This window comes from Nannospalax galili, unplaced genomic scaffold (assembly GCF_000622305.1).
Source record: "Nannospalax galili isolate Female #2095 unplaced genomic scaffold, S.galili_v1.0 scaffold383, whole genome shotgun sequence".
In the NCBI taxonomy this organism is placed as follows: domain Eukaryota; kingdom Metazoa; phylum Chordata; class Mammalia; order Rodentia; family Spalacidae; genus Nannospalax; species Nannospalax galili.
In genome coordinates, this window is record NW_008351346.1 from 3,247,732 (window position 1) to 3,272,492 (window position 24,761).

General features: G+C 44.9%; 1 protein-coding gene across 2 annotated transcripts in view; it reads right to left on the bottom strand.

Moving 5' to 3' along the window:
- The window catches only part of Fam78b (family with sequence similarity 78 member B), a 96,688-nt gene extending 71,933 nt beyond the window's left edge, over positions 1 to 24,755 (bottom strand). For both annotated transcript variants that reach the window (XR_001872808.2, XM_017801979.1), the window contains exon 1: positions 24,449 to 24,755. Coding sequence is in view for 1 of the 2 variants with exons in the window: in XM_017801979.1 (XP_017657468.1) it covers positions 24,449 to 24,711 (263 nt within the window). In the remaining variant the exon portion in view is untranslated. The remainder of the gene's footprint in view (positions 1 to 24,448) is intronic.
- Between the last annotated feature and the right edge of the window lie 6 nt (positions 24,756 to 24,761).

The window sequence follows — 24,761 nt, forward strand, 5'->3', positions numbered from 1 at the left end:
CAAGCCCTGCTCAGACCTGAGGCATGTCTGCATGGAAGAGGACAGCTGCTTTGTAGAAGTGTGTATACTAAGGTAGGTCACCAGAGACACTGTAAAATAGAAAATAATTGTTTAGGGAGTAGAGGAACTAGACTTCACCTAGAGGAGGTTCTAGTGTTTTGAACAACTCAGGTCTATTGAAGTTTGGTAGTCTATAACTAGAAATCTACTTCTAATGTGGACTTTCTAAGATGCCTGAGTCCCCTGGGTAGGTGGTACATGAATAATGGAAGAAGCTTTAAGTGCCCAGTGAGGGGCCATGGTGCATCAGCATCAGCATTTACAAGAGCTGGACATGAATTATGTCTGGCACCTGCTACCTTCCTTCAAAGGGCTTGGAGTCTAGCTGGAAAAAGGCAGAGGCATTCATCTATTCATTTTCAATTTATGAATATGAGTGTTTTGCCTGCATGTATGTGTTATACCACATGCATGCCTGGTACCCTCAGAGGTCAGGAGAGGGCATTGGATTACCTGAAACTGGAGTTATAGATGATTGTGAGTTGCCATGTAAGTCCTGGGAACTGAACACAGGTCCTCTCCAAGACCAGCAAGTGCTCTTAACCACTGAGGCATTACTCTAGCCCCAAGAGAGACTGCTTGAAAGTGAGGATTAGCCAGAAAATAAAGAATTTGTGTGTGTGTGTGTCTGTGTGTGTGTATGTGTGTGTTTTGAGGAATATTATCATTACTTGAGATTTGTATGTGATTTTACAAAATCTCAACTAACTTATACATGACTCCTGGTGGACCCTGGTCTTCTAGGCCTCTGACTCCACAGCTGTAGCACTTGAAGACACTTGGGGCTGATGTTTGTAGAAGATAGCATTTGTGTTCACTGCTTATGGAATGATATGAGACTTGGCTGCAAGTGGCAAATTAGTCAAAATCTACAAGTACAACAGTCCTAGGAAGATGGATGGCCAAAAGGGCTTAACTGAAAAGGAATGATGCTCCTGTCCTGTTCCATGGTCCAGAATTCCAACTTGGTTTCTTAGTTCAGGAACTCCTTAGTACAGCTGTGGTTTAGTTGATGACATGATAGTATAAGATGTTACAGAGCTCAGGAACAAACTCCAAGTGTAGATTTTGAAGTTAAACCACTGGATTCAAGTCCCAGATTCTAAAGGCATGAGATCATGGGAAAATCACTGTGTGACTGTGTGACTCTGTGTGTGTGTGTATGTGTGTGTGTGTGTGTGTGTGTGTGTGTGTGTGTGTGTATGTGTGTAGAGGTCAGAGATCAGCTCCAGGCACTGTTCCTTGGGACTGCCGTTCACCTTGTTTTCTAAGAGAGAGTCTCTCACTGGGTCCTGGGGTTTGTCATTTCGGCTTGGCTGGCTGCCAGTGAGCCTCTGGGATCTGCCTGTCCAGATGTGGGATTATCAGAGTGTACTAGCACACCTGGCTTTGTGTGTGTGTATGTGGCTTCTTGGTATTGAACTTAGTCCTCATACTCACACAGCAGACACTTTGCTGACTGAACTCTCTATCTAGCCCCACCCCCATTTTGAATTTTTTACTCTTTGAGAATTTCATACATAAATATGTGTCTTGATCAAGTCTCCTTCCTCCAGTCCCTCATCTTCAATTCCTCCCCTCACCCACCCTCACTATTTCCTTCTAATTTCATGTGATCTTTTTTTTTTTTAAAAAAAAAACAAAACAAAAAACAAAAACAACAAACAGACTGAACCTACTTAGTGCTGCCAGTAGTGCTCCACTCCCCCTTTTTGGGAGGCAGGATCTCACACTGTAGCCAAGCTGAACTGAAACTCAATATATAGCCCAGGCTAGACTCAAAGTTGAGGCAATTATCCTGCCTCAGCTTCTTGAAATTACAGGTGTGGCTACTACACCTATCATGTCTTCATGTTTATTTCTTCACCTATTAGGAGCCATAACAGTAAGAGTGCTGAGCATGGTGTTGTAAGGATCAAATGAGTCAAAGCATATGAACTATTTGGGAACATATACAGTTAATTCTTAGTTATGGTAAAAGCTGGGGCATGGAGGTGAAGGGCACATAGTGCAGACAGGAGAAGGGTGCCAGAGAAGCTGTCTGGGAGATGCACAGGTGTGTTCTAGGAAGGGAGGGTGGCCCTGGCTGGGGAACAGTATGAACCAAGGCTTAGAGACATTAAGAGTAGGAATTGTGGTGGCTGCAGCCCAGGTACCAGAGGAGACAGGAAGACAAAGTGGGTTAGACACTGGATGCTTAAGGTAATGAAAAACATCAAGAGGCTTTCAGCAGTGAGGGGTGTGTGTGTGTGTGTGTGTGTGTGTGTGTGTGTGTGTGATTAAGTGCTGAGCCACAGGAGGACAGGTGGTAGAAGGGAAGAGAGCGAGTTAAAGGCAAGCATGCCAGTGAAGTGGCGAGGCTCCTGTGAAGGAACTGGATGGAAACAGGTTTGAGGAAGATGGGGAGGCTCAATGACAGTGCTGGTGCATACTAAAATTCTATGACCAATGATATACACTGGGTCCTTAACCACACGCCAGGCCCTGTGCCTAACATAGCCCATGAAGCACCTCTGCAATCCTTATCCAAAACCTCATTGTGTGGTGTGTGGGAGAGGTTTGGGGCAGGATGGAAGGTGCTGTGTTCTGAGGAAGTGAAGCACAAATGGGCCACAGCTTGGCTTGCCAGCTCACTTTTGACAAAAAATGAAAAGAGGTGCTGTTTCATTACAAAATAATGACGAGACAGCCAGAATAGCCAACAGAAGGTACAGAAAAAATCTGGGCTCAAGTGAAAGATTCCAGAAACCAGGTTTCCCAAAGGCTGAAAGAAGGGATCAGTACATACTCACTTTTAATTATTTAGGAACTAAACAGCAAAACTCAAGACTGCATGACAGGAGGGAGGAAGAGAGAGACAGAGAGGGAGAGACGGAGGGAGAGAAGGAGAGAGAAGAGGGGTGAGAGAGGCATTTTCATAGATCTATGCCCAGCCATTTGAATGGGAGAGAACTGTGAGTAAGGGAGGGGGGGTCTAGATCTTTCTTATGAATGGTCTTGATGTGGGTGGCGCAGAAATGAAATCAGCAGATGGCAATAAATTTGTAGGAAATGAAAGCGATTTAAATTCAGAATCACAAGAACCTTTAAACTGCTTCCATGCAAGGGAGGCATATGATCATTAAATATTTCTTAAAGGCTTAGCTCAAGTCTGCTCTGCCTCCCTCCAAAGGTGAGAGTCCAGGATGGGGAGGAGGAAGCTGGCTGCCCTGGAGAAGGAGCAGGGAGAGTCAGAGAGTGATGCTGTGGGTGGGGAGGGGAGCAGAGAGGTCTCCATTCATCTTAAACTGCCTAGCTCCTGACAGACAGGGAGTGGGTGGCTGTTTATCTTTGAAACCTTGGCTATTTTCTTCAGTAAGGAGGTGTAAACTAACTTTCTTCAGGGCAAAAATCTGCTGCTGCAGTAGGGCACATCAAAGGTGTACAATATACAAGGGAGAGACCTGCCATTTCTTCCTAGAAGAAACTTTTCTCTGTGTTCATTGTGGGATCTGACCCAGAGGCTTCTTTGTGAACTCATTCCTATTTGCATAAAACCGCAACTCCTCTTCTTGGTCTTGTCCATGAAATGAAGAAATCAGGGGTTTCTTTGAAAAAGAAAGGTGGAATGAAACGTGAGGGAACTCAACAGCATCCACTAAACTTGGCTTTCATTTTGAAGGTACACATCCCACCCAGTTCTTTGCATTTCAAACTGTGATGGTTAATCTCTATTGTCAACTTGTTGGGATTTTGAATCACCATGGAAACAAACCTCTGTTCATGTCTGTGAGGAAGTTTCTAGATGTGGGAAGACCCACTTTAAATGTGGGGATACCATCCAGTGGACTACAGTCCTGGACTGATAAAAGGAGAAAGTGAGCTGAGCAACAGCTTTCACCTCCCTCCCTGACTGCAGATGCAATGTGACCAGTGGCCTCAAGCTCCTGCTGACATGACTTTCTCACCATGATGGACTCCTCCTTTGAACTGTGAGCCAAAATAAACCTTTCTTTCCTTAAGTCTCCTTTGTCAGGTATTTTGTCATAGCAACAAGAAAAGAAACTAAAACAGAAACTATGCTAAAGAATACGGAGGCTGGGAAAAATGTTCTTAAAAACAGTAAGCCCTCTGTAGTAACAGAGAAGGCTGGTCTTAGGACACTGAAGTGGAACTCCTCTCCAACACACATACAGACACAGGAAGTCAAGCTGCAGGAGTCATTGATCTCTGCTTCATTTCTATCAAAGCTGCTCCATCAAGTTCATCTATGCAATTCAAAGGGCTCCCCCAGAACACAGCACCCAGGTGGGATTTCATATTAACACTGCTTTCTCATGTTAGTCTTCTGTTTGGCACCTTTCTTCCCACAGGCTGAAGCCTAAGGCCATCCAATATTTTGCCTGTGCTTTCAGTAGGAATGAAGCCTTCTCAGTAAGTACCAGGTGCATGGAAGGGCCTCCAGAGTAGAGGACATTCACCTGCCTCTGGGTTGCAGGGCAGAGGGGAAAGCATGAGTCAGATGTTTCTCTAAAGTCCCTTCCAGCTGCTTTAAGATAGGCCACAATGCATTTTCTTAGTCAAAGTCAGCAAAATGTCCAGTCTTGGAACGTGTACAGGTTCAAAGACAAGCTCAAGTCAGACACTTTCTTGGCAGCCAATGGAGCCCTTTCATGCAAGCTTTCCAAATAAAAGGTGACTAATGCTTTTCCTTGTTGGCTGCATATTAAGCTGGTGTTCATAGTCAGAACTTGAGGGCTGACTATGTGGACAAGCAGTGGGTAATGAGTCAGAGACACATTCTGAGTCTTTTGTCTGCTCCTCCTGGCCTTGGACAAGGCACACAATTTCTCAGAGCCTTGGTTTCTTCATGTGAAAAAGAGATGATACTTTTTCTGTCCTCTTTTCATAGCTACCACGAGGGGCAAAGGAAATGCTGTGACTGAAAGCATGCTATGCATCTTCTACCCCGATGATGGATGGTTATCAGCACAGCTTGGCTAGTTCAGCATCTTCCCTGAAGACAATAAAGGAGGTGCTTCAGGCCTACACTTCAATGGGCTGATGTCTCAGAGTTTATTGTCACCATGATTTTTTGCAAAGATTTTTGACCCCAAGGATGAATTTCTCTTCTTTACTCAAGATTTTACGGTACTGGGAAACACAAAGCATTGTGTTTATCTGCCTGTGAGTTACATTTACAGATTTTTTGTTGCCTCTGGTGCCCAGAACAGTGGTCGATATAAACCTGGGGCTTAAAAGTATTTGATCAAATAATGAATAAAGACCTGATGATGGGTTACTTAGACCAGTTAGGATGATGAAGTTCCCTTGGAATGAAGAGGGATGGAACCTTTTTCTTATTTACCAATGTTAGGTAAAGTTCCTATAACCAATAACTGTGCTGCAAGGTCAGAGCTTCACTATGTCAAGGGCAACGATATAAAGTTTTTGGGGGATGGGGTTGCAGCTGCCTATAAAGTGTCCCAGATAATTTAGAAAAGGAAGGTGAAGCATACACAGTGGGTCAGGGTATACATTAAGCTAGTGCTCAAATTCAATACCCAGAGGATATCATGAATAATGAATCCCACTCAGCCAAACTCTTGACAAAGACCAAAGCTGCTTTCTGGGCATCAGCACTGGTTTCACTTTGGCCGGCAGGAGTTACCCTAAACTTCGTCATTGGTAGCTTCAGGTCCTCCTTCTCCTTCTGTATTCAGTGGTCAGCTTACCATTTGGTGATTTCAGTGTGCAATCTCTTGTCGGTCTGATCCCAGGCTCCCCACACCACCAGAAAAGCTATCCAGGTTCCCAGAATTCTGAGTTCATAACATAATGTCAGAGCTCTAAGTTCTGGGTTTGATTTTTGCCTGGGTAGAGATCAGGAGAGACCAGGCTTAGGAGGAGATGATCAAAAAGAACCTCATCCCTGGAGAGATGCTCAGCAGGGAAGGAAGCTTGGCTCAGTAAGAGCAGCTATCAACACAGGGAAAGGAAACCTACCGCGCATCAGGACAGGAAAGGCTGGTGTGGTGAGTCTGGAGAAAGTCCTAAGGCTGTCAAGGGTAAGAGCTCAACTTTCTTACTGGCTTTCTTATTGGCATGCCAGGATAATAATTGCTAGGAACGATTAGTGAGCAGGAGGAATGATAAAGTCCTTTCATGTCTGCAGATGGTTCTGGATCGAGCTTCTCTGGCACAGAGTCCAAAGGATGACCAGGTGAAAACCATAAGGGCACTGTCAGGAACCGGCATGATTCTGACTGCAGAAGGCTGGATGCAAAGGCAATTTATGGTGTGTCAAGGTCTTTATGGGTCTACTGGGTTGTCTGGCTCAGGGTGAGCAACCCTGTCTGAACAAGAAGCCCACAGTGGATATAGCATAATACTCAGTACCTGGATGTACATCTAGATAATTCTAAATAGCAGCTAGAAGATTTATAGCATGAAAAATTTCCTAGCACAGTTCCTAGTATATATCAGATATTCAATAAATATTCATCTATCTATTCTTTTGGGCGGGGGAGAGAAATTATTTACTGGAGCATGGACAACTTATCACTGAAGAAAATGACACCCTTTCATGCCTGTGTATTCTTAAGAAGTTTAACCAAACTTTATATCTACAATGCGCTGGTCACTGAAGCACTTTATAAATGTTAACTCATTTAGGGGGCTGGAGAGATGGCTCAGTGGTTAAGAGCATTGGCTGCTCTTTCAGAGAACAAGGGATCGGTTTCCCAGCACCCACATGGCAGCTAACAACTGTCTGCAACTTTAGTTCCACAGGATCCATGGGCATTGCATGACACTGGTATACTTACATACACGTAGGCAATGTACTCATACACATTAAATAATAAATAAGATATAAAAAAGTCAACTCATTTAATCTTGCCAACAAGTTCATGAAGTGGAACAATAATGTCCTTTCTTCCACATGAGGAAGCACAGATATAGATGCTGAGGTGTCTGAACTCACAGAGCCACTATGTGGTGGGGGCAGGGTCTGAACCTATTTATTAAGGTTCCTGAATCCATGCTTTTTATATGTTGTCTCCCATGAAAGAGAAGTCAAGGGCAAGGAAGTCTTGGCTGGTGGCTTCTCTGGGTCTCACAATCCTCTCCACTGATGTACACCTCTTCTGTCAGGCTAGACCTTCAATGTTTACAACACTGGGTATTCAGCTCTGTGCTCTATCCGCTAGGGAGCCTCTGTGCAGAGGAAGTTATAAGGGCCCAGAGAGCTGAAAACTCAAAGAACTCAATTTCTGAGGCAGAAGAGATGGCTCTGTGGCTAAGAGCACTGACAGCTCTTGCAGAGGACCCAGGTTTGATTCTTAGCACCCACATGATGGCTAACAACCATCTGCAACTCCAGTTCTAGGGTATCCAACACCCTCTTCTGACCTTCATGGGCATTTTATGACATGGGTGCATCTACCTACATGCAGGCATTACTCTCATACACACAAAATGAGATAAAGAAAGAAAGCACTCAATGCTTTGACAATGTGTTTTGGAATTTTTCGCTTTCAGATGGATCCTGAAATATCCTTCATGCAGCTGCAGTTTGGGAAGAGTGTTTGCAGTGGTTTTGTTTGAAATATTCCAACTATTTGCTGTTTACAGTTTTCTCATGACTTACAATCTCAGATTCACTTTTGTTTTTCTAATAAAGCATCTATGTGCCTGGTGATCAAGTAGCCAGAAGCATAGACTCAGAATTCTTTGTACTACAAGTCTAGGCAAGTTACATGATCTTTTAAGAGCCTCCATTTTTTTTTAAACATACATTATGGAGGTAATATGAATTTGAATGAAATTTAAATGTTATAATTTGTACACATACCTCACAGCTCATGTTCATCTTTTTGCTTGTTAGGTGACAGTCAATGATGGACAGCTGACAGGTAGGTGATTGAGATGCAGCTCAGATTTCTAATGGAGATGAAATGGGAAGACAAGCCATTTTGTCTCCTTGAGGCAAGAGGATCTCTTAGGATTTTGAGTGACCTTGGGCAAGTCCCCTTTCTTCTCTTTATTTCTGTTTTCTCACCTTGTACATGAAGGAGTCGGGCTGTGATCTCCCAGTTCTTTTTAGTTTCTGAAGTTCAATCACTTCCCCGCTTTCCAGTTCTAGCTACTTAAAGAGAACAATCAATTTGGAATTGGATGAGGAGTGCCACCACTTGTGTAAACCTGCCAAATCAGTTCTGTTTGTTGAGCCCTGGTTTCCCCACTTGTTCCATGGAAGAGAATAACTTCTTCTCTAACAGTGTGTGTGAGACTCTACAGAAATAACATATACAAACATCCCTGCCAGTCCTGGTTAGAGCCTGGCCCTTTTTTTGTTTATTTATGACACTGTAGTTTTATATGGCCCCCAAGTAACCTGAGATCTCTGCATCCGGGAACAAACTCAACACAGGGAATCCCTGTTCTCTTCCTGTCCAAAGTCAGACTAAGCACTAGGCATGTGTGCCTCCTCTGGGGTCCCAGGCTGTACCTTCTAAATGGCAGGCATTTTACCTCCTGGTCCTATCTTCCATCTCTCCCCTCTGCTGGTCTTTCTCAGAGCCATCTGGAAGAGAAGGACGCAGACAAACTCCCGCTGCTAGAAGCCAAATGCTAGCGCAAAATGAGCCCTTGGGGGAAGGCAAGAGAACAGGTGCAGAAAACTTGGAACCAGCTGCTTGCGTCTCTAACACTGCAGGGAGACACTGAGGATGGCTGAGCTTCAGGAGAGCCTAGAGGAATCTTAGGAATTCAGCTTCCCTTCTGAAAAATTCTTCTATCTTGCCATAGCAGAGTCAAGGTCCTAGAGTATATACAATTGGGTGAAAACAACCACTGTCATTCAGCAGAGTCCTTTATAACACTTCAGAGAAACCAGATCTATTTAGGCAGCAGCATGTGTGTCTTGTTTGAGTCAAGCGCACAGTGAGGTGACTTACTGGGCTTTCTTGGCATTGGCCTTATACCGAAGACTAGTGGCAACTTGGTTCCCACCTCAGTCCCTAAAGCAGAATGCTCAGAAACCAGTTTTTTCACAGTTTTCTTTGAAAAAATATTTACTCACTCCAGGAAAAGTAGCCATTAAAAGCTAAGTTTTATCCATAATTCAGGAATGAAGAATCTAGCAAGCAAACCATAATAAACTTAGAGGATATGAACTTGGGCAGGAGGTAGCAATGGAGGCTGGAGATAGGGGAGGGAGGTCTGAATATGATCAAAATACATTGTATGAAATTATCAAGAAATCAATAAAAATTTAAAAATCATAATAAACTAAGTATTTTAGAAATCCCCCAACCCCATTATAACCTTTTAATGAGTTGTAAAATAAATTGGCCGAGTTGTAGAATAATTCCTTGAGGTCAAATATGAAGAGAAAATTGAAAACTTAAGAGGTAAGTAGACTCAGCTTCAAAAATGTAAAGTGAAAAAGTGAAATAACCAAAAGCATCACAAACATATTAGAAGAGAAAGGCACTTCAACAGACCAAGCAGATAAAAGCTATCAAGAGCACAGAATATCTGACCAAGACTTTTTTGTTTTTTGAGACAAGGTCTTCTTGTAGTCCCAGCTAGCCTGGAACTCAATACGTAGATCACGCTGGCCTTGAGCTCACAGAGCTCTGCCTGCCTCTGCCTCCTGAATGCTGGGATTAAAGGCATGCACCACCACACCTGGCTCTATGCACAGTACTTTTAATAAGCTTGATCTTATAGTCACAAGAAATTCAGGTTCGTCTAAAACACAGAAGCAAAACAGAAATGTGTAGAAGGTAGATGCTGACCCAGAACTGAGACTGAGATCTAGCTGGGAAGCTGCAGGCCAGGGAGACTCATCAGTTCTGTGCTGGGTAACACGGGATGTCATCAGAGATACAGCAGGGTACTGAAAACACCGGATTGTAATTCTAGGGTGTAATTCTGGGTGTTCATTCAGATGACTTGACACTTCAGGATGTAGCAGGTGGTAAAGGTATGCCTTGCTAAAACCTCTCAGCATCTGTACAGGGGTTTTCCTCTCCAGGTGTAGATCTAAACATGCCTGCATTTGGATTTGGAAGCACACCTGTTCTCATGTATGTGGTGTCCGTTCACTTATGGGGTTATCTGGCCTGTGAGTCCTACAGATTTTATGTGGAGTCTGAGGTCACGGATAGAAAAATGCAGAATAAATGGAAAAGAAATCATCTAGGCTCTGGGTGTTTATAAACAATCCCCAATATGGCTGTTCTTTAGTGACCTTGCTTTTGATGGACCCACTCAACTATTTTAACCATTTGCTTAAAGAGAATTTGCTACTTCCTGAAATCAGTATCTATACAAAAACCCTAAGGTTAAAGGCCAAAAGAAACAGTTTCCATGGAAACCTTACTATGTAGACAGATCCTACTTCTCCCCTTCCAGTCAACCTTGAGGGCCTGGCAGTTGCTGTGGGAGAGAGCTCAAAGTCTACATTACCATCCCTTTTGGTCAGCCTTCCTTCAGAGTCAGTCCTCAGGTTAATTATACAACAGTAACCATCTCTGAAAATCTTTTGAATTGTGATTAGGCAGGTTCACAGATCTAAAATTCTCTTGGGATTCAGGCTCTGAAAAGAGGCTGTCACAGAGATACAAGAGAATTCCAGAAGCTTAGTGACTGACCAGCACAGTGAAAGATCCTCTGGCCTTACAAGGCTCACATCCGTGGCTTCTGCTCTCTCTTACCTCTCAAGGATCTCTGTAAGAGCTGAAGCCATTCAGCTCAGCCACCCAAGGGGAGGCTGCTTCCTTAGGGAGCTTTGTGGTAGAGGAAAAATGGTGGGTTGCTCTTAGGTACAGGAACAGGATGAGAATAGCCACCAGCTGGGGTTTCCCAGGTTCACACTGAGCCAGACAGGGCATGGCAACAAAAGGTTAACAGTTCCTTTGGCTTTATCAGGCAGGAGCTAGGCTTCCCTGGGCCCTAGCTGCCCTCCACTTGTTTTCCTCTTTTTCACATCTTAAGAGTCTTGATAGTCAGGTCTTTCTGGTGGTCATCAGGAAAACAACGGCAACAGACCATGTTCTTCAACCTCTTTCATACCCATTCTCTTTGTCAGGACTTAGTGTGACTAAAGTTTATTGATTTAATCCCCTCTTTCCTCGAATCCTCTTAGATTCCAAGCCCCTCCTGCTCTGAGTTGTCAACAAGATGGTTTGAGGTATGTTTCAGTTTCTTCACCAGGAATCCAGCACTTGAGTTTCATTGCCCCTTTAAGTAACAGGCTATTTTCTTTAACGATCATCCATGAGTGGGTTTTCTTTTGGAAAGCAGATATGTTTTGAGGCTTAGAGGGTTGTAGAGGACACAGGAGTTTATCAGTTCCCAGGAGCAGAGTGGGAGAGTCTGCTCTTAGGGCGCAGAGTTGCTTCTCCAGCTGTGGTGCCCTCTGCATTTGTCTCTCATCCTTAGGTGGGTGAGCCCAAGGGAGGGAACCAATTAAAAGAGGATTCAGGAGACTCATCTGGCTAAGGCCCAGCAGTGCGAAAAGGAGATGGGCCCAAAGCAAGCAGAGGGTCAGAAACCAGACAGCCAGATGTTATGATGGACACAAAAACCAGAGCAAGTAGATTTCGATAAAAGCAAGCAGGAAGTCTGGCAAGAAATACTAAAGATCCACAAGATAATCAGACATCAGGGACTTTTGGAGTTACAGGACCACAGTGGTGGCAACTTTGGGGGCTTAAGTTGGCCAGGAGACCTGAGGCTGCTGTCTCCTCTAGGGAGGTCAGGAGTTAGGTCCTAATGCAGGCATTGAGAGTGGAGGCAAGGCTGGAACAGGGAAGGCAGATCACCTGACACTGCCCTGCTCTGGATTTCTAGAGCACTCATGACACAGTCTGGAGAGGTACAGATGATAGTTGTGGAATGGTGACTAGCTGCTGAGAGGTCTACAGTCTTTCCTCTATACTCACATTAGGTCCTAACAAGGTCAAAGCACACCAGGGTAGTCTAGACCTGCTTTCTCCTGTTCCTCTCTACCCTACCTCTTTTAGAGTGAGCAAATTCAACACTACTAGATCATACCTTTCTGCTAAAATGCCTGAACAAAAAAGAAAATACTTAAAAAGATTAGTGGAACCCAACCAAAAGCCACAACAGAGACAGGGTCCCCAGGCTACTAGGATATCCCTCTCAGACTTCCCCCATCTGTTCTGCTCTCCAGGGCCTCCCAGCTGAGCCCTGCTGTCAGGGGAGGGCCCCTGACCCCCTCACAATCTGTCATCTTTGACACCACTTGGATCTGGTTTCTTTCGGAGCTGCCAGGGGCCTTGAGGATACCATGCCTGTCTGTGGGCAGGGAGCCAGGAGGCTCATGCTTGCCATTAGCACCTGGGAGGGGTAGGGTGAGGGTGGAAGGGTTGGAGAACGAGGGTTCTGAGTTGTGGGACATCCCAGCTGAATCCCAATTTCTCCATACATCCTGCCTCTCCTGGCTGACAGGGCCTCCCATTTTCTGCCATCTGTGATAGGTATCTCTGGGGAGACCCTCTCCTTTATCACTTGCAAGACACTGTGTATAGATATTGGAACAGGCTAGTCTCTGCTCCTGGCCACTACATAGCTATCCTCTGGCTGATCTGAGTTCTCCCCTGAGCTGCTGAGGGGCTCGGTTCCTCCTGTGCTCTGTCTGCTTCCTCTCCGGAACAGGAAGCCATCTTTGCCTGAAGACCTGGACTATCAGCAAACAGGAGGCAGCAGCAAGCAATTAGGAGGTATAAACCTATTTTTACTATTTTTCAAACTGGGGGACTAGGAATACCTCCATCCTTGACCTACAGACTAAGGCAGTGGTGAAGGCCCAGACATAGAAACCATTGGCAATAGGGTCAGATGGCACCTGGTTTCCCCATCTCACTTACTCGAGTTCTCATCCTGCCCATTTCTGGGCTTCATTGACCACATCTGTAAAGTGTGCATTTGGACCAGATGATTTTTCTATGCTGCCTAACATCTAAGGCAAGGAGATTTCTGTGGACTCACCATTTATTTCACTTTTCTTCAGTCTAAACTCTGCTGTGAGCAAGAGCTGGGGGCATTCACTGGTGAGCAAGAAGGGCAAGAAGAACTTAGGTGCTCAGATGATCCCTTGGAACTCATCCTAAGACCTGGATCTTATTAGCATCAGATCCTGACCAGCTGAGTGAACTAAGCAGCTGGGAGGTGAGAACACTGGGCATATCCAATTTGATTTAAACCTTTTGTTTCCCAAGTTGCCTCAGCAAGGACAAAAGCAAGCACACAATGGGCTGACATTCCACATTTGTTCACTCATTTGTTCACCCATCCATCCATCCATCATCCATCCATCCATCCATCATCCATCATCCATCATCCATCCATCTGTTCATTTGTTTACTCATCTCTTCTGGGGCAGTACATCATCACAGTCATTAGTTTTTATCTGTTTCTAAGTCTGTTTCTCTCACTAGTTAGCTGTGTAACGCTTGGCATGCCACCTAGACCCCTTTACACCGATTTCATTATCTTATTCTGTGGTACCTGCTTCAGAGTCAATGCCCATAAAGCATATGGCACTAGTTAAATGTTTAACAAATAGCTTTGTAACCATTAATTTGGGTAAGCTGATTGTGGTTGCATGGGGAAACATGATAAGCACATACCTGTCAATCATTTGAAGGATACAGGTGTTCCTATAAAAGACAGGCTTGTTGGTTCCAAAGAGCAAGAAAATGTCTTCAACAGAAGCCTGGGGTTTAATTTAGTGGCACAAATCTCTTATCTTCTCTAGAGAAAGTGAAGATGATACATGGAAATTTGGAATAGTCTTAAAGAGTTGAGTTATTTAAGAAAACAGTTCTTGAATTGATTTTCCTAGCTCAGATGCGAAGGCTGCCATTTTGAAATGGCGGCTCATGGTTTGGCTCTGAAAGGGGGATGGGGGATGAGCAAGTCAGATCCTATTCTCACAGAACCAGCATCTCTAATTCCCTTCAATTCTCTTCCTCCTCATATATTTGAGCTCCTGACAACCCCTCTCCCAGCACACTACCACCACACCAGGGCAGAGGGCATATTTCTGGCAACTCTCAGCTTTGCCAAAGCCTGTCACTTGATACCATTCATTCCTTGGCATTCCTAGCCTGTCAGCTCCTTCGGGAGGCTGCAGTGCAACTGCTGCTTGAGGATGTCCATTTACTGCTTCCCATTAGCCAGCCCCTGATAGCCTCTGAGTGCCTCATCCTGACACAGGCCCATGCCAGCTGGGAAAGCTCAGGCCCTGGATGCACAAGTCAGTGGAGGCTCCCAATACAGGACTGACACAGTCACCCCACTGATGGACCGTCAGATGGCACATGGCCTTATTTACTTAATCTGACAGCATGCATATTCTTCTTTGGGTTTATTCAACACATTTAGATGTTCTGTCTTTCCTCTTTGGTTTTCAGGGGCCATAAATGATGTCCCTAAACATGCTTACATGCTGGCTGGTCTAGAGGGACTAATGTGCATGGTTCTAAGGATGATGTCTCTTATTCCCAAGTACTTGCTGTGGGAGGGCACTAGACATGGCAGACAGGGGGTGGGATCAGATGCCTACCCTGGTTCCACCAACACTTACCAAGATGACCTTGAACACATTATTTAATCTCTTTGCGCCTCTGCTTGCTTATTTAAAACAGCGAATAACTGGTACCCTAAATATATTTCAGGATTATTATAAAGTCAATTGTGTGATGACCCCTTACAGACAGATGAAACTGTGAAAACACATTGGAAAGAATGAAGAATATTAAACATAGTTTGGGACATAAATGACTTCAGGTGTTGGTCTCTGTCTTCTATAAGTTGGAAACTCTACAACTTTCTTGGGCATGAACAGCCAAGAGTCCCCAAGTCCTTGCGTGAAGTACACTATAGCTTCTTTCTTAAGAATAACTGACACTGTCACCAAGGGAAGGCTTGGGGTGGGGGCAGGTGGCCTCCATGAGGATAGGAATCAAGTCCAGGAATTCAGGTTGGAGTCCTGAATGCTGCCCATAACAGAGCTAGAAAGGTGATTTCTTTTTGATGGAATGGGGACTCTTCCACATCCTCCTCTCAATAGGGGTGGAAAACAGGCCCAGATTTAGAGGTACAAAACAAACCTTTCTCCTCCTCTCCAGCTCCTAGTGGGGCTTCCAGAGAGCTGTCATGTCAGGGTCAGGGATCCTCTTTAGTGTCTAAATGCTTCCTGCCCAGAGAGGCCACAGGGCTACAGCCACAACTTCCCTGTTCCTTAAGGCTTATATGGAGCTACCTTCTAGTAACAATATGTTGATAAGCTCTATAATAATAAAACCAACATGTACACAGCACATTACAGTTTGGAAAGCCTTTTCACAGCTTTCCTAACTCCAGACATGGCTACTCATTCATGTACAGGCAACCTAGACACTGACTTGTTGAGGAGCTTGCCAAAGGTCCCAGAGCTGGCACTGAAGCCCAGGTCTTCTGACTGAAGCACTGTGCTGGGCAACCAGCAGCTAGATCTTCAATTGGCACAGTCAATAGTTCTAATTGGCATGTATCCCAGAACTTAATGAGAAGCAGGGTCTACCCAACTAACACAGTGTTCTGAGGGGTCTCGATGAAAGAATTAGTACAAGAGTTCTGGGGACCCAAAACTGTCCAAAGTGCTGAGAGTAGAGGCACCAGAGAGGATAGATCCCCTTTCTGTTTCTCCTCGTCATCCATGAGAGTTTGAGGGCCACACAGAGTTCCAAATCCAGTGCTTGAGTGGTCTGAGCAATGTCTACTGGAACCCTTCAGAGCTGTGGCCACAGGGGAGCTCCAGAGGTGTGTACGCAGAGGGCTAAAACCTGCAGCCAAGACCAGCCATTGTGGATTGCCTGAGAGTAGAAACTGTGTCCTGGCCCTCAGGAAATGGGCTCTTGGCATGGAGGCAGCTCATTCCCAGCTGTCTTTGCTCCCATCCTCCCACAAAGATGTGGCTCTTACTGTTAATCACCACTGCTATTCTGGTGTGGGGGAATTCAAAACATTTCACATACATGCTGTCTGAACGTAATTCCAAAGGAACTAGGAGGAAATGCACAGATCAGTGAAAAACAACAAAGCTACGTTCATTATTTTTATTTTGCAAAGCAAGTCTGGAGGATCTCTTTCCTGAAAGGCAAAGTGAGCCATTAGAAATAGGGTGGGGGGTGGTCAGAGAACATAGGCTTGACTCCTGGCTGTGCTGCTTAACTGGCTGTGAGGCTTCATGCAGGCCTTCCTGAACTTTGCACTAGAACCTCTCTTACTGGATAAGGTTTTCATGAGGCTATGCATGGAAGGCGCTCCGTGTGGTGGCACACACACAGACCTCTAACACATGTGATGTGACACATGTTATTTCATGATTCTTCTCTTCCCAAGCAAAATCTCCAAGACTCTCCAGGCACTCTTCCAACACATGCTGTCACCTGTTCTGTGCTGAAATCATGACAACTACAGAAACAATCCTTAAATATCACATTGATTTGGACCCATGAGAAAGAGAGGCAATGTGCCTATGTGGATGATACCCCCTACCGTGGGCATCTCTGCTGATGGAGTGCAGATTCCAGCTCCTTGAAGAGACCCTTGACACCCTGTGAGCTTGACCGTTCTGTAAGTTTTCTCCAGAATGCTCTGTTACTGCTAATTGCCTGTTATTTCTCTTCTTAAAGGAACTCATAATAACTGACTTTTAAATGGGAGCCACTTCCTATTTAGTGTTAATGTAACATGAATAGTGGTTTTTGTCATCCATGGCAAGTTTTCTTTTCAGTGGACTATGGTAGACAAGAGAAGGAGGCAGGGGAAGGAAACTGATGGCTCTTCAGACCTGCTGGCCCCAAGGACAGCGTGTGCCCCTGACGTCTTGTGGAAGGTCACTGGCATCCTGCATTCAATGCCCTCAAAATTTATCCTTTCCTGTTTTCCTCCACGCCCCCAGTGCCATATAGCTACAGACCAGCATTCTGGGCTACACAAGCCATATCTTGTTTCCTCCCTTGTCCCTTGTTTTCCCTTGTCCCTAGCCATTTGTGTCTTCTCCTACCCTTTCTGGAGTTGTGCTTGATCTCCAGTGAGCTTAATGCTTTGCTGATAAAACCAGTTAATCCTCTGCTGCTCCTCTTTTGCAGAGATGGAGAAGATTAGAGGAAAAGGGTTAGGCTATCTCCTCTTCAAGGGCACTCAGGACGTGAAACAGGGAATTGGATCTTGTTTTCCACCTGATGCTCTGGACCAAGGTCCCGAGTGTAGCTAGTGAGAAGCAGCAGAAGGGGTCCCTTCTAGATCACCAGCCTCTTGACTACACTGTATTGGGAATGTGGGGGTGGTCAAGCAGCCTGGAGACTCACCAGGTTCCTCAGACAGATGGTTGATTTGATCCTTAAGAACAAAATGCTGAAAAGGGGCATGCCTATGATCAGCGAGGGCCACCCCCCAAGCCACACTATGCTACACATGCAACAGCGTGTATCTTATAACAAAAAGGTAAGCTCTAGCTTAGGGGGACATGACTCGACCAGGCAAGATCTTTAAGTCATCTTTTCTACAGGTCCTGGGATTCACAGAATTAATGGTGCGGGGCTGGGGGGGGAACAATGCTACAAGTTTTCTACACCATGCTTCCTTGGGCAGATACTGAGTACAGCTTTATAGTAGGTAGGTGACAAGAGGCTGGGGCTTCAGCATTTGCTGAACACAGAACACAGAAAGGAGATGGAGGAGATGAAAGACACAGCCCCATTCTGAGAAACAGACTGTCCAGTGGGGTCCTGCCGAGCAAAATGGACACAGAAGCAGAGTGCAGTTAAGTTGTGTATGTTAGAGCTAAGCAACTTCTTGGGTGTCAAGAGCTCAAGAGCTCTGTGGGTTAGGCTTAGGTTTACTACGAAAAAGCTAATTTTGAGAGACATGATCTGTTGAAGAGACTACTGGCTATTTGAAGACATAAAATGGTTCATTTATTTAATTATATTACATGTTTATTGAATATCTGCTATGTTAAGGCACTGTTCATAGAGAACAAAACAGATGTAATATCTACTTTCATGGTACATATATTTTAGTGGCAAGTCAGAAGTTAAGTAAACCATTATACTCTCACTAGCTACAACAACTGTAAGAACAGGGCATTAGGGAAGAGTAGGATTAGAAAACCCTACTGAATTTGTGATGTCAGGGGTGGGTTTCTTTGAGACCTGAATGAGGAACAGGAACTGGGTAGTTCAGGATAGGCTGGAAGAGAATTTCAGACAGAGCACAGCACAGGGAGAAGCTAGGAACTGGTGCAAAGTAGAATTGGAAAGGCTGACGTGACAAGAACTGAAATTCAGAGTGGAAAGTGGTTTATAAATTTTATCCCTATTGTGATAAAAAGTCACTAAAAAAGTTTAAGCAGAAAAGTGAGAACATCTGTGTTTCATAATGTATCACTCTGCCTACTGTGAGGGAAGCAGACTAGAGGGGAGAACAAGAATGGAGTTGGCAAGTTCTAGTGGAAAGCCCAAGATGGTAGCCGTGAATATGGAAAGTGATGGCTGCATCACAGATGTATTGTGGAGATGGGACCAATAGGTTTGATGGTGGATTGGATGTGTGGGTAAAGAGCTGGGGTGAAAGAGAGATGGTTCTGGTGACTTAGGGAGTACACATATTCCTTACAAAGATGGGGAATGAGTGTGGAGGTAGATTTTTGGTGGACGTTTCAGTGGCAATCAAGAATTTAAGAGTGAAAACTGTGTGTGGTGCAATTCTGTAATCTAGTATGTGTGAGGCTGAGGCAGGAGGACCAGGCCATGCAGGACTACATGGCACAATCCTGTTTGCAAAAGACCAAACACACACACACACACACACACACACACACACACACACACACACACACACGAGACAAGAATTTAGGTATAGAAATCTTATGCCTGAGATATCTCTCCAACAGACAAACAGAATTGTGCATAGGCACATGTACCTGGCTGCATACCAGAGGGAACATCTGCTGCTGTTGGGATGGATGAAATTACTCAGGGACAACACAGAACGAGAAATACGATGATGAACTGAATAAGGTAGAGTATGATTTATAAAGTAAGACAGAGATAGGAACAGCTGGAGAAACAGTGTGGAAGCTACAAGACAGGGGTAGTAAAAGAAGAGGAAGCTGTTCACCATGTGGACTTATAGCTGAAAAGGTGAGTGTCTTTCAAAGCAACATGGAAATCACAAACTTATTGAGTAGTTTCTCAAAGGTTAGAGCCAGCTTTAATAGAAGTGAATAGGCCACAGAGGTAGGAGGACAGTCAAATGTTCAATAACCCTTGACAGTGAAGGAGTAGAGCTAGGTATGAATTATCTTTTGAAGGAGTCTAGTAACCTATGACCTTCTAAGTTTCAGCTAGGCCAAAGTTCTCCAAAGTGGCAGCTCTGAACTGACCATGAAGAGTTCCCTTTTACAGCAGGAGAAGACAGTGCACACGAAAGGTCCTCTGGCTGCAGAGCCTTTCCTCTGGCTTTAGCTTCACCTCATTCATTCCTGGCACCAGAGTCCCATTCCTGTTCAAACCTCTCAGGAAATTTTTAGGGGGCTGTGCTCAGCATTCAAGGTTGTTCCTTGAAAGGCTTCTGTCTCTACTGGAAAGTTCCTGAACATCGAAGAGATAATACGGAGGCAGAGAGATCCTCCTGACACCATCTGGTCATGAAGATCTAACATTAACTTTCTCTTTTCTAGATTGTTATGCAATCCTTCCCAGCAGGCCCCAATCCACTGTTCTTGAACACTCCACTGCAGCCTAGTCCTTATACCTTAAAAGTCTTTATATTTTTCTATCTCTTAAAGCCTTCTGTTACTCTTTAAAAAATGTTTTGGATTTCTTTATGTTTTTTGTTTAAAATTTATTATTTTTATTTTATGGGTATGCATGCATTGCCTGCATGTAGGTAAGTGCACCTGTGTCATGCAATGCCTGCGGAGGTCAGAAGAGGTCGTTGGATCCCCTGAAACTGGAGTTAAGGACAGTTGTTAGCTGCCATGTGGGTGCTGGGAATTGAACCTGGGTCCTCCGCAAGAACAACTAGTGCTCTTAACCACTAAGTCATCTCTCCAGCCCCAGATTTCTTTACTTTTATTTTATGTGTATGAGTGTTATGTCTGCATGTAAGTAAGTGCACCTGTGTCCACCATGTGGCGGACAGAAGAGGTTGCTGGATCCCCTGGAACTGGAGTTATAGACAGTTGTTAGCTGCCATGTGGGTGCTGGAATTTGAACCTGGGTCTTCTGCAAGAGCAGCCAGTGCTCTTAACCATGGAGCCATCTCTCCAGCCCCATGTATACCTCTTTTTTGAAATTAGTGCCCCCTCAGTGCCATGATGGATGTTCTCCATCCTTCAGAGAGCAACCTGAATTTGTGCATCTTTAGAAACCCCTACCTTGTCCTTCTTCTCAAACATTTCTCCTACATTGCTGCATAGCACTGGATTTCTATGCACGTGAGGGAGCAATGAAGCTACCCTACACATTCCATTTTTTCTTTCTGGTGCTTGCACATCAGAGGCACTTGGTAAATATTTATTTCAAGCTGACTGAGAAAGTCAGTGGCTGTCCTTCCCTGGAGGATAAAGACTTTGAACAGTTTGTTGACTGCATTAACCAGATTCACCAGTCCCACACAAGAGATAAGTAAATGACACAATCATTCACCAGCCTGGCTGCTTACAGAGTCACTTGAGGAAAATACCAAGTCACTTGAGTTCAAGTTCAAATTAAGCCATCACAGCAATCAACTATTTCAAATGTTCTTTTAGAGGCCTATCCTTTAAATAAAAATGGAAATTAAAATCACCTTTTATTTTCTTCTTGCCCCAGTCAGAATGGCTATATGATCAACAAAACAAATGGTAATAAATGCTGGAGGGGATGAAGAGAATTAAGACCCCTTACCCAGTGCTGGTGGAAGTGTAAACTACTACAGTCATTATGGAAATAGGTATAGAGGATTCTCAAAAAATTTAAAATGGAGTTGTATGGCCCAGCTATTCCAGTCCTATGCATATACCCAAAGGACTCCACATCCTACCACAGAGATACTTTCACACCCATGTCTACTGCTGCATTATTCATAGCAGCAAGAAAATGGAACCAGCCTGATGTCTATCAATAGAAGAATGGATAATGAAAATGGGGTCTATATACATGATGGGATTTTACCTAGCTATAAAGAAAAATGAAATCATGACTTTTGCAGGAAAATCGATGGATTTGGAAAACATTATATTAGGTGAAGTGATCTAAATTCAGAAAGAAATATAATTACATGTTCTCTCTCATATGAGAATCTTAGCTTTTAATGTTTGTATGTATGTAAATAAAGGGGTGTTAGAGTGGGTATAGGCTATGAGAAGAGATTGCAGACCACGAGAGAGGAACAAGAGGTGTTGGGAAAAGGAGGTAGTTAAGAGGTCAGATGTGACATGACAGTGGAAAGGAGACTACTGGGAAGGGGGATATAGGGATGGAGGGGAGGTGGGGGAGAGGGAGAAAAATAACAAAAATTTTGTTTGAAAAATGCATAATGAAACCTAATCCATTGTAAGATTATTTAAAAATGCCCACTTCTTGAAGAAGTTCAACATTTAAACCACCCTCATTTCCTTCCTTCCTTCCTTCCTTCCTTCCTTCCTTCCTTCCTTTCTCTCTCTCTCTCTCTCTCTCTCTCTCTCTCTCTCTCTCTCTACAAAGTCTGACTGTGTAGCACTGACTGGCCTGGAACTCACTCTGAAGACCAGGCTAGTCTTGAACTCACAGAGCTCTGCCTGTTTCTGCCTCCCCAGTACCAGAATAAAAGGCCCATACTACCACACTTGGGTCATGTTTTCTTTTAATCCTGTAAGTAGAGGTTTCTTGCCATTTTAAGTTATGAATTTTGTCTTGCACAATCTTTTTCAAAATACTAAAAAGACACCTTTCTAACCCATCATGCTGATGCAACAGAATACTGTACAGGAATAAAAATTCAGCCTTCAGTGTTTTTTTCCACTCAAGGTACCCACTGAAGTAGACATAACAACTAACAGACTGCATCGACTTCCATGTGGTATGAGTTCCTGTGAAAAAGTTTACACTGTTTATACTGCAAAGTTTTTAGGATGTAAACATTTTGTGGAAACTGCTTCAGTAAAATCTGGGTTCCAAAGTATTGTCTTAAGCACACAGCAATTATTACAACTGTGAAAAGATAGGGAGGCTTTGAACACAGATCTAGAGTAATAAATATTATGATTCCTTGGGGACTATTTTTGCTTCCCTGCACTAACAACACGGAAAGCAGCAATCTTTAAATATTGAAAATAGCAGTTAAAAAGAAACAATCTTTCCAAGTTTCAAATGCAAGAATTCAGTAGAGTATGTCAGGGGAATATATTATTAGGAATTTATGCTTCTGAAAATTGTTCCAATGTGGACACACCCTCTTCTAGATTCAAGGAAGTTCCACTATTAAGTCTGTTTATAGCTCAACTTGATTTCTTTTGTAGAATATTTATTTTTGGCCTGACAGAATGTATTTTATATTGTTACTGAAGGAACTGTATATATAAAGGATTTGAGGCCACAGAGGGTTCCACTGTGCAGTCTTGGGGAAATGGGGCTGCTTTTGCTGGGTCTCTTCAGGCTTCCTTTATCAGGGACTTTCAGGCTTGGTGACTGTCCCCTAGCAAGTCTACCTATTGCCATCAGGGCAGGGCCAGTGGCATGAGATGGATGTCCCTTGACTGTGGCTTCCTCTGACTTGGTCAGAAAGAATCAGTTATTACCACATGTGTTGAGATATAATCATTCTTTTCAGGGTGTGTCTTTTTTACAGCATGTTTCACCCAAAATAATGTGTCCCCCATTTGTTACATCTTCCAGAAAGGCATGAACACAGTGTGCAGAGGCATATTGCAAACTGGGATTCAGATTTCTTCACCAATCAGCTTTCTCTAACATTGAGCTTTTATGTTTCAAGAGCAAACTGCAAACTCTGGGAGGAAGAAGGAAACAAAACGATCTGTCAAAATTCCTTTTAGCGCCTATGACTAGTGTTAACTTACAAGCTCTCAGAGTGCAAGAAAAAAACTGAAAACCGCTGCTAAAAAGATGGTTTGACCTTTTAAAATGAAAATCCCCACCCCATACCCATATTAAATAGGTAAACCTTGGGAGTGCCACAGTTTTAGATTAAGAAGTGAAATGAGGCCGCATTTCCAATAAAAGAGATCCCCTATAGGCTACAGGCTAATCAAGATGTTCTAGAACTATCCTGGATCAGCAGGTAGAATGCAGGCCCCAATATCTTAGCCATCGGAGTTGCTAAGTGCTTAAAGTCTAGTTCTAAAGCGGGACCGGAGGGTAGTAACGAAAATTTAGTAAATAAAAAAAAGTCTTGAACGTGACCTCTCAAAGCCTTCCGTTCCAGGGCAAGATGTCAGCCCCTGGGGGCCAGGAGCCACAGCGATCTCTGTGCACTGCCAAACCCTCTGCGCGCACCAACCGGCGCTGCTGAAAGAAGTTGGAGAGCTCCCAGCTTGACTACAGGATTCCGCGGTGGGCGCCTCGGAATTCCTTCCAGCATCGCAATTAGGAAAGTTTTGAAAAGTAAAGACCCTAGGCAGATGAATGAATTCGTCCTTTCCTTAAGCCTAAGAAACACCTCGCGCCGCGCCAGCAGACTGCTTAGCATAAGGCCACCAGCTCCGCTTGGCCGGGGAGCATCCGGTGACTTCCAAGCTCCCCACCACCCCAGAACTGTTCCACGGGGTGCGCAGCCAGAGAGGCAGCTCTGCCCTGCTGGTGCTTCCAGAACAAGATGCCTCCAGGCTCGCTGGCCTGGGGAGCAGTGGCAGGACCGGCAATACCCGCCCTGGACCTTCTCTTCCAAGCTGGGTAGGTTTTCTCCAAAGGACACGCGGCACGGCCCATGCGCCCCCGGCACTCAACTCCTCTCTCCACGCTTTACCTCAAACTCTTCCCGGGGAGCCCCAGAAACACAGACGGCGCCTCGAAAACTCCCGGGGCACTGGGAGGCCACCCCAATCTTTGCCCCTCGAACCCTCCCAGTAGCGTTCTTCCCGCCCCGCACGGTTCTCCTCGCGTTTCTAGGGGAGTCAGAAGCAAAGCAGGAGAAAATGCCTTCGCGAGGAGGCTCCAGTCACCCGCCCTGTCACTGAAACAAAAGCGCAGGGAGGAGGGAGGTGGGTGGGGAGGCAGGAGGAAGGTTCGGAAAGAGATGGGGACAGCGGTAAGAAGGGGCTAGGAAAGGGATGGGGTGGACAGCAGAGGTAGGGGCCAGGACTCCGCTCCGGAGCCGCGTGGCGTGGCCGGTTGCTTACATGCCCAGGTCGCTGTAGGTGTTGAAGAACTCCATCTGGTTGCACGCCTGGATCCAGCCCACCACCCAGGTCTCGTGGCGGGGGATGGGGGGCATGACCACGCGAGCTGAGGCTTTGAAGTACGGGGTCTTGTAGCGCAGGACGATGGGCGAGGTCTCCTCGATGCGCGTGGGGCACTGGTCGATGGTGGCGCACACATCGTACACCACGATGTTCTCGCGCCGGATCCGCGCCTTGCAGGTGATGCTTTGGATACAGCCCATCCTGCCGCCCGGCGCCGGCGCGGCGCGGCGTGGGGCAGCGCGGGGGCCCG